The sequence below is a fragment of the Andrographis paniculata genome, unplaced genomic scaffold (assembly GCF_009805555.1).
Source record: "Andrographis paniculata isolate CXL003 unplaced genomic scaffold, ASM980555v1 Contig79END, whole genome shotgun sequence".
NCBI classification, from domain to species: Eukaryota; Viridiplantae; Streptophyta; class Magnoliopsida; order Lamiales; family Acanthaceae; genus Andrographis; species Andrographis paniculata.
In genome coordinates this window covers 3,659,483-3,670,250 of record NW_026137616.1, presented here as the reverse complement: position 1 = coordinate 3,670,250, position 10,768 = coordinate 3,659,483, and the positions used below count along the sequence as shown (strand labels likewise).

Below are 10,768 nucleotides of genomic sequence, written 5' to 3'. Positions count from 1 at the left end.
TATCAACGTTTATTACATTAAAAAATTTGTTTGAATTCAAATTTTTAAAAAATTCAAACCCACAATCGTACGTTTGGCCGTCTGAGCTTCACCCGAGTCCAACTAGAATTCCAACCCGGATTTGAACCCAGTTACCCAGATCCGCGTAAATTTAAAAATTCAAATTCAAAATTGTACAGTATATGGAAAGAAGGGCGGCAACGGTTACCGTCCAGCTGTCATTTTCATATAATTTTTTAATTCAGAAAATTGGTGCCCTACAGGGTACAGTGAACGTTACGCCGTTGCAGCTATAAAACTGCCTCTGCTCTCAACTCCATAGCTCACTCAGAAACATTTCACCCAGAGCGTCTTCGTATACGCCTCTGGTTATTCCTCTGCTCTTTTTCTCCCCCAAATCTTTCTTTAGCGTCCTACAGATCCCTTTACGAAGCGAAAATGAGAGAGTGCATCTCGATCCACATCGGTCAGGCTGGTATCCAGGTCGGAAATGCTTGCTGGGAGCTTTACTGCCTCGAACACGGCATTAAGGTACGGTGGATTCTTCATTTCATTTGATTTTTCATGTTTCTGTTGTGGATCTATCAGATCTGGTGGTATATTGATGTGATTGTCTCAGATCTGGGGATTTGGTGTGTGTGTGGGTGTTGGTTTTGTTGTTTTGCTGAAATATTTCTCGTAGGGTTATATGTATATCATTGGATTGTAGATCGGTGTTTTTGATTCGAAAATAGAAAAGCCTTGCTGCGTTTTATCTGGATTTTAAGTTATAGCATCAGATCTAGAGATTGGTGTAATTTTTATGTGGTTCTGAGAGGCGAATCACAAAAATTGTGGATAGATCTTGTTTGTAAATGTCTTTTAATGTCTACGAGCTGTTCCGAATTAGTAGATCTAATCAGATCTAGAATAAAACCTCTTTATGTTGTTCAGATCTTTAAATTCCAGAAGCATTTCGAAACGTAATTCCCCATTTTATAAATGCATCGCCATTTTGTGAATCCTTCTGTGAGTTTATCAGATCCAGCGATATTACGAATTTCTGACGCCTTCCGTTCCTATTTTTGTAGCCCGATGGGCAAATGCCCGGTGACACCACCGTAGGCGGCGGCGACGACGCCTTCAACACCTTTTTCAGTGAAACCGGCGCCGGGAAGCACGTTCCGCGTGCAGTCTTCGTCGATCTGGAGCCAACTGTGATCGACGAGGTCCGCACAGGAACATACCGCCAGCTCTTCCACCCAGAGCAGCTCATCAGTGGCAAGGAAGATGCAGCCAACAACTTTGCCAGAGGTCATTACACCATTGGTAAAGAAATTGTTGATCTCTGCCTTGACAGGATCCGCAAGCTGGCCGATAACTGCACTGGATTGCAAGGATTCCTCGTCTTCCATGCTGTTGGTGGTGGTACCGGATCTGGACTTGGATCTCTCCTTCTTGAACGGCTCTCCGTCGATTACGGCAAAAAATCAAAGCTAGGGTTCACCATTTACCCCTCCCCTCAGGTTTCAACTGCTGTTGTTGAGCCTTACAACTCTGTGCTGTCGACACATTCCCTTCTCGAGCACACTGATGTTGCTGTCCTTCTTGACAATGAGGCCATCTATGACATCTGCCGCAAATCTCTCGACATCGAGAGGCCTACTTACACCAACCTCAACAGGCTCATTTCCCAGGTCCATTATTGTCTTCCAAAATATAAATTGTTCTCGATCTATTGAAAATCATCGCTAATTAAATCTTTGATCCAATCAATCTGCAGGTTATTTCTTCCTTGACTGCTTCACTCCGATTCGATGGTGCGCTGAACGTGGACGTCAACGAGTTCCAAACCAACCTGGTCCCATACCCCAGAATCCACTTCATGCTCTCGTCATACGCGCCTGTGATCTCTGCCGAGAAGGCGTACCACGAGCAGCTCTCTGTTGCGGAAATCACCAACACTGCGTTCGAACCGTCCTCCATGATGGTCAAGTGCGACCCCCGCCATGGCAAGTACATGGCCTGCTGTCTGATGTACAGGGGTGATGTTGTCCCCAAGGATGTCAACGCAGCTGTTGCGACGATCAAGACGAAGAGGACGATCCAGTTTGTCGACTGGTGCCCCACCGGGTTCAAGTGCGGCATCAACTACCAGCCGCCGACTGTCGTCCCTGGTGGCGATCTGGCCAAGGTTCAGCGCGCTGTGTGCATGATCTCGAACTCGACGAGCGTGGCTGAAGTGTTCTCGAGAATTGATCATAAGTTTGATCTTATGTACTGCAAGAGGGCGTTTGTGCACTGGTATGTTGGTGAGGGTATGGAGGAAGGGGAGTTCTCGGAGGCTCGGGAGGACTTGGCGGCGCTGGAGAAGGACTATGAGGAGGTCGGGATGGAGTCGGGAGATGGAGATGATGAGGAGACTGATGAGTACAATTGAGGAAGTAGATGATGATGGAGGGAGGAGTTGAGAAGAAGTGTTTATGATGCATGCCAAATGATCTCTTTGGTGTTTGTTTCTTTTTCTTTATGTACCGTTTGTGCTGTGTTTTGTGGTTTGGAACTTTATGTGGTTTTCTTCTTAGTATTATGAATTGAATCTGTTTGTGCTTGGAAGTCAGCAGCAACACAAGGCTTTATTATTGTGGTATATTTCTCTACTCTAGCCATGTTACAAATAAGGTAATGCTATAAAATACTATTTCTTTTGCTCCACATAATTTTTAATTTTTTTTAAAAAATTTTAATTAAATTATTTAGTTATTTTAATTTTAATTTATAATTATTTTTATTAAATAATAATTATTTTTACTAATATATTTTTTAATTGTTTACTAATTATATTTTATTTAAATTTTTGTATCTATTGAAATAGATCTAGATCGGGATGTATTAATAAGTTTGGGATAAATAAAAAAGGAAATATTGCAGGTATTTTTGGGACAAATAAAAAAAGAAATATTGCAGGTATTTGGGACGGAATGAGTAATTTATTTTTTTATTAGACAAAACATGTACTTTTTCTATTGAAGAGAGAATGTAATAAAGTTAATGTGGTATTACTTTGTAAATAAGTATCGAAGGAAAAAAATAATACTCCTTTTGTCCCATAAATAAATATTTATTTGTTTTTTGCACATAGTTTTAAAAATAGTAATATTATGTTGGGAAATGGGAAATATAGTAGAAATAAAGTAAAAATGACTAAAATAACTTTATGACATTGTGTAATATATTGTAAGTTGTAAGGGCAGTTACTTATATATAAAAAAAAAAGAAATAAATACTTTGTTATGGAATAGACTAAAATAGCAAAATAAATATTTTATTGTAGAACGAAAAGAATAAATATATTGATTTTTTAATTTTACCAAAATTAATAATTTAGATAAATTTAGTGGACGGACAGAGGGAATACCATTTTTTAAAATTGTCAATAAATACGAAAGAAGATAGAAAAGAGACAAATGGGGTGTGTTCTTTTAACCCAAAACATCACATAACCAAAAGAAACACACCACCTTTGTATTTGCGTGCGCATTGCTGCAAAGAACCAAGAGATGTGAGAATAGTCCTGTGCCGATTCTAAGTAGCTTTTTGTTTTTTTAATAATTAAAAAATAGTAATACATTTTATTAGTTAATAAAAATATGTAAAATGCGTACAGATAATAAGTGAATAATTTTATAAAAATTATAAGTATTTTGTTATTTATATATAAATTAATTTCATAGAGAAAAATATTTTTAAATATGTATGACGAACAAAAATAATACTCTCTCCGTCTCTTATCTATGTATTCGTTTGTTTTTTGCATGGAGTTTTAGGAATATTAGTATTATATTGGGGTGTGATATGAATAAAAGAGAAAAATACTAAAATAATGTTATTAGTATTATGTGATATAAAAATAATGACGTGTTTGTGTAATATATTATAAATTGTAAAAGTATTTTTAATATTATTAGAAAGTACAGTTATTATAAAAGAAAATAGATACTTTGTTATGAGACAGACCAGAATAGAAAAATTGGATTGATTGTAATGGAGGGCGAGAGTATATTAATTGGGATGAAAAGAAAATAATAGAAATAATATGTTAATTCTAATGTATTTGTTTCATTTCTTAGTAATTGTGCTTTTTATTTTTAATAAAATATATTTCTACACTCTATATAAAAAATAAATTAGTTTAAAGTTAAAGTAGAGAGCATTTTTTTAGAAAGTTCGAATCCTGTATAGAAAAAGAAAAATAATACTTCTTCCGTCCCGAAATTAAATATTAATTTACTTTTTGCACGTAATTTTAAAAATATTAATATTATATTAGGAATAAAGTAAAAATGACTAAAATAACCTTATTAGTACGTGTGATATAAAGGTAATGGCATTTGTGTAATATATTGAAAGTTGTAACGATATTTGTAATGTTAGGTAGATAGTACGGTTACTAAAAAAAGAAATGAATACTTTGTTATGGGACGGACTAAAATGAAAAAATGGATACTTTGTTATGGGACGGAGGAAGTACAAATAAATAAATAAATAAATAAATAAATAAAACCACAATATGAGAGTGTGTTGTGCTTTGCTGTAGCTGTGTGCTGTACGTCTTCAGATCTGATCTCCATCTCGATCTCGATCTCTCCTATCATTCTTTTATTTTCAATATGATTTTATAAAATTGTCGTTATTTTAGAGATTAATTGATTTTTAATATAATCAGATATAAAATATAAATATTTAACTTGATATATATATATTAAAATAACTGAATAATAAAAAATATTTAAAAATCTATAAAATAATAATATAACCTAAAGTATTATTTCAGGTATGTTTCTTTCGATCGTAGTTTGAAATATTTTGGTTTGGATTTGGTATTAAAATAATATATGATTAGATGTTTTATAAAAGAAAAATTAGAATTTTTTTCTGAAAATGCAAAATTCAAATAGTAAAAACTTAAAGTTTTGGGTTAATAAATATATTTTATTTTTTATTTTTGTCTCCATAATAATTGATGTATTTTTATTCTAAGTAAAATTTACTAAATTAATATATTTAACAAATATAAATTAATTTAATTAACTATATAATATAATATAATCTACTTAAAACTCTTTTATTTATTCTCTCTTAAAAAATGTTTTTATTTAATCTATTTTAAAACCTCTCATCTTTTATAAGATTAATTTATATTAAATATAAATAAATAAACATATATTTTTTATTTACTTATATTATAAAAAATTTTAGTTCTACAAAATAATAGTATTTATATTGTATATATTTTTTTATTGCAATATAATTTTTAAATATTTAATTTCTTTTAATTATATATATTAAATTTATTTTAAAACTACCAATATTATATTGATTACATAACAAATAATAACATAACTACTATTATTACTTTAAATATTGTGTCACTAATAAAAAAATTGTCAATTATTCTGAAATTGAGGGAGTACTAAATATTTTGTTTAGACTATTTTTTTTTAAAAAAATATTTTATTTAAAAAAATAATACTCTTTCAATAGAGCAAGTACAGTGAAGCAAATTTCGAAGACCTCACTTTTGAACTAAAAGAGCTTTTTCGTTCATCCAAAATTTTGATCTCGCAATGACCTAAATTTTGAGGTCGTAAACACCGACGTCTTGGGAGAAAGCCTTGTGCAATTGAAGCATCGAGGCATGTTCGATTTCCTTTCTCTATCTCACTTTCATCTCTTTCAAATACATCTTGGGGTGTGTTTGTTTGAGGGTTTGGATTTTGAGTTGGGATTTGAATAGTAAAAATTTTGAATTTAAATAGTTGTATGATGTGATATAAATAGGTGTTGATGTGATGTTTTGAATATAAAATTGATTTTTAGTATAATATAAAAAATGAAAATTAGGTGTTTGATTTGATGTTTTTGGGGGAAAAAAATTGGATGAATAGTATATATTTAATCCAATCCCTCAAACAAACACACCCCAAGTTCCACCGCTCTTCGACCTTGATCAATAGTGTTGAATCCTCACAGGTAAGTGCACTTTCTCTCACGCAGAGCCGGCTTTTACTAGGAGCAATTCGAACAATTGCTTATGGCCTCTACTAGGGTCAATATTTTTTAATTTTATCTTACTATTATTAGATATATAACCATTTAAATTAGATTTTATCTCTTATTATTTTCAATAATTATTCAATCTAATTTTCATTCTAAAATTAAATTCTAACAAAAAATTTCTAAAATTAATTCTATCTTCTTCGTCTTTAGAATTTGTAAATATTTTTAAAGTTCATTATTATTATTAGACATATTAAAATTTAATTTAAATTTATCTCATATTTTTCTCTACAATTATCTAATCCAATTCTAATTCTAATAAACTCTAACTAGAATTTTTTAAATTAATCTCAAATCCAATTATAATTCTAATAAATTCTAAGAAGATTTTTTTTAAAAAAATTAATTCTATATCCATCGCCTTTAGAATTTTTTAGTTATTATTATTGAATTATTGATTTTAATAGTCTAAGATATTGAGAAATTTTATAATAGTCAAGATAAGATATGTATTGCAAACTAGGTTCGACAATTTATTCCATACCAGCGAAAAAAATATATTTGTTTATAGGATCTATTATTAATTTTTTACTCAGGGCCTTGAAAATATCCTAGACGGCCCTGCTCTCACGATATTGTCTCAAATAATTTTGTGCACAATCAATTGTGTGTTTGCTTTCCTAGCTTCGAATCTCGATGACTTTCAAATAATAAAAAAGATCTCTTTTAGAAAAATCATGATTTGGACTATTTCAATTTCGATTTGGAGTTGAACGATTTTAAAGTAGTTGATGAGTTTGGAGTGATGGGTGATGATTATTGTTTTGGTTTTATTGTGTTGTTGATTCTTTAGTAATTTGTTGATCTCTTCTATGTTTTACCAATATGCTCTCATTCAAGTAATCATTGATTTAATTCTATCACAAGAACTATAAGTTAGCTCATGGTTTGTTTTTATTTTTGTTTTGTTTTGTTTTTGTTTTTGTTTTTTTTTTTTTTTTGAGAATTTATGATCAATGTTCTGGTATTTCAATAAATCTATTTATCTTTCTTTGCGGACATATAAATCAATTTAAATATTAACAATGTAAAATTGTTTATAATCCGTATGTGGTTAGGAAAGTTAGCATTATATTCATATGTGATTTAAAAATTGCGCAGGACTATATTTTTAATTTTTTTTTAGACAACATTGGAAATATTCTCTAAAATTGTAGATATTTTTTAAAATATTACATAAATTTGTTGTTACACGAAAATAAATTCTATTGACAATAGCTTATCGCCAATGTTGAATAATGTCAATTGATTGGATCAAATCGACTTAAATTAATGGAGCTCAAGTGCAAAAAATCATGGTCCAACACAATTGATTATTATGTAGCTCAAGGATTGATCAATCAATTAATTGGTCAATATTCACATTCAACTCAGTGGATTAATTGGCCATTATCTTAAATCTTATTAAGAGAGTAAGTGATCATTAATCGATCAATTATGTGGCGAGAGTAGTGACCATTAATCGGTTAATTAAGAAGAATGTAGTGCCCTAAGTGAAGGGAATAATTGGTGAATATTTTGGAGAGTGGAAGGAATGGTAAATGATGATTTTTGGTCATGAAAAAAGCAAGCCAAACAAGAGAGAGAACCACATCTCATCCAATAAATTTATCATTTCATTTCCTTTGGTTTTTTTTTTTTTTAAATAAAATAAAATAAAATTTTATTTATTATTTTTCTCTCTTTGTTTTTTTTTTTAAATAATGTAATTTGATCTTGAATTGAATACAATTCGTTTGCACTGCCTTTCTTCAATTATTTTTGTGTGCTTTGTTCCTAAACTTATCGCATACCACCAGAGGTTCGCATCGAGTCATCTGGGAATCCACCAATCCTTCCGGCGAGAAATTTTAGGCAGGAAATTATTTTTCAGGCCAACATAATTCGCACGCCTAGTGGGATGCAACGGCGTATGCGATAACAACTGGAAAAAGAAATTTGTTCATATGGCGAATCAAGAAAAGAACGGCGATGAGTTGTCGGACACCTTCCATGAGTTGTCCATCCAAAACAATTTGCGTCGAGAATGTGCCACTTTGCTGGTAGGGGGGGCACCAGTTCATCCGAGCGGATGGTGACTGCCTTTATTCGCGAGGAAATATCATCGGCGATGCAGGCAAGCCTCGTGTTTGATATGTCGCACCAAAAAAATTTATAATTACCTTCCAGAAAAGAAAAGAATAAATTATACTTCCTCCGTCCCAATACAATAGTCTTGTTTACCACTTTTGTCCGTCCCAAAATAAGTCTCATTTTCATAAATAATCATATCATCATAAAAATATCCATACTTTTTCATTATTATTACACAATTGTCACCTACACTAATATACTCACAAGGGCAAAAATGTCATTTATCATTACATTTTACCCACTACCAATATAATATCAATATTCTTTAAATCTCGTGTTCAATACAATAGGACTATATATTTGGGACGGAGGGAGTATGAGATAGACGAAAATAAAAAAACAAAATGATATTTTATGTGAGACAGATAATATTATTTTTGAAATTAGATCTTGCATAAATTTCTATCAGTGCAATTAGCTAAAAATACAATACTCCCTCCCATCGTTGTCCCCGAGCTCCGTCTTCTCCCTCCCCATCGCTCATGTCCAATGAGAGAGCTTACGAGTTCCCAATTTACAATGAAGAAGTTATCCGACGAGAGGTCACATGCGCAAGCGCTATGAAGGCGATCTCATCCCTTCTGCGGCTAAAAGGCAATACATTGCGGATCCCTCTACATCCACTAACTCGGTCTCGTGTTCTTCTTCAAAGCCCCGCCTCAATATCTACTTAAACAAGTTGCCACCAATATCTGATTACGTCGAAGAAATTCAGTTAGAACCATGACTAGTAGAATTCTTCCAAGTTTGGTGGTCTTCCATACTTGTTAATATTATGTTTGGACTATAATTTTTTCATCGATGATTTGTATGGATGTCCATGAATTTGGGGTTGATTGATAGTAGAATTAATTTGAATCGACAAAAGTACTTGATTTAATATAAATATATACTTAATATGTTATGTTAAATTAAAAAAATTTAATTTTTAATATAATATTAGAAATTATGAAAAAAATTTCATTCACGCACTATTAGGGATGTCAAATGGGGCGGGTTAGCCCCGGATCCGCCCCGGACCCGCTCTTAATGGGGCGGGTTCGGGTCTAAATAATATGTTTCGGGGCGGGTTGAGGATTTAAAATTTTAAACCCGACCGCGGGTTACGGGTTTTACTAAAAAAATTTTAGATTTTAATGCTATTTGTTTTAGTATTCGATTGTTAAAAATATATTTATTATTATATATTTTTTAAAAAAACGGGTTTGCTGGGTTGGCCCCGAATCCGACGGGGCGGGTCCTGGGGCCGGGTGGAAGCGGGGCGGGGTGGGTCTCGGAGCCTAATATTTTCTAGCGGGGCGAGTCTTGGGGCCTGCAGAACTCGTCCTGAACCCGGCCGTTGACATCCCTACGCACTATTTATTCTCTTTGATTTTTCTCACTAATATTATTATATGCCTAGGATATTTTGGCCTTTTGTAGTCTAACTTAACGGCTGTCTAGTTCAAGTGAATTAGTTATAACCGTCCGTGCGGTAACATTTGTTTGTATACTGAGGAGTCACCGGTCGTGAATAAAAGGGAAAGTGTGTTTGTTTGGTTTCTGTTATTTAGGAATATAAATGACAAAGCCAAATTGTTTAGAAATTGCACATGATCAAATTTGTTTGTTGGTTTATTCCAAGGATGGTTAGATTATGATCAACCAAACAACAAATTTGGTACGGATTATAAAAAAATTATTTGTTTCTTGATTTTATTAAATAAAATATTCAGATAAATCTATACAAACTAGATTCAATAATCCAGCCAATTAAATTTATTCTAATTCTCATTCACTCTCTCATTATCTTTCTTTCAAAGATGATGGATTCAAACAATCCCCTATAATTGTTTATTCATTATGCATAAAGGATTAAAGATTATTAACAAAGTGAAGGTTTATCTGCATCAGACTTTCACAATTAAAGACCTTGGTTCGATCGAGGCCAACTATTTTTTTTGGCATTGAATTAAAGAGACATTTGTATTGTCTTAGGTTAAATACATAAAAGACATTATCGAGGATGTTGTGGCTATTTGTGCTCAATATGGAAGGGATATGCGTTAACTTCTCTAGACCCGACCTTTGTTATGCAATTCGACAACTTAGTAAGTTCGTGAGTCTTTTCGTCACCTTTTAAGATATTTGAAATGAACATTTACATTGTATAGAATCTTATTTTTTCAAGAAAGAACCAAACACATTGAAATGGATTGTCATTTCATCCGTCCATTGTGATAGTCAACTTGTCCTCCACATTACATAAAATCTTATTTCTTCATGAGAGAACCAAAGACATCGAAATTACATCGAGAGATGAGTACATAATTATCCGTTCATGTTTCATTCTTTATTTATTGGCTAAATTGCACAAAATCCACTTGTAGTTTTAAGGCTAAATATAAGAAAAATAAATATATTTATAATTTTAAAAATTTAGCCTATTAGCTGAACTGAAGGGCTTCTGCAACGGCATTATATTCTGTTATGGTTATTTTTCCTTAGGCTATTTCTATGGAATCTTTCATAATCTAATCAATCTGAAATTGAATCA

General features: G+C 32.2%; 1 protein-coding gene across 1 annotated transcript; it reads left to right on the top strand.

Moving 5' to 3' along the window:
• The first annotated feature begins 311 nt into the window (after positions 1-311).
• LOC127240265 (tubulin alpha chain) lies at positions 312-2,595 on the top strand. The gene is made up of 3 exons (XM_051258832.1): positions 312-531; positions 1,071-1,676; positions 1,763-2,595. Exons 1-3 carry the CDS (start codon positions 439-441, stop codon positions 2,417-2,419), a joined length of 1,356 nt encoding a protein of 451 aa, XP_051114789.1. The 5' UTR covers positions 312-438; the 3' UTR covers positions 2,420-2,595.
• The last annotated feature ends 8,173 nt before the right edge of the window (positions 2,596-10,768 follow it).

Coding starts and splice junctions, on each gene's coding strand:
- LOC127240265 (XM_051258832.1), top strand. CDS start 439: ATGAGAGAGTGCATCTCGATCCACATCGGTCAGGCTGGTATCCAGGTC. Junction 532..1,070: donor GCCTCGAACACGGCATTAAG/GTACGGTGGATT, acceptor CTATTTTTGTAG/CCCGATGGGCAAATGCCCGG. Junction 1,677..1,762: donor TCAACAGGCTCATTTCCCAG/GTCCATTATTGT, acceptor ATCAATCTGCAG/GTTATTTCTTCCTTGACTGC.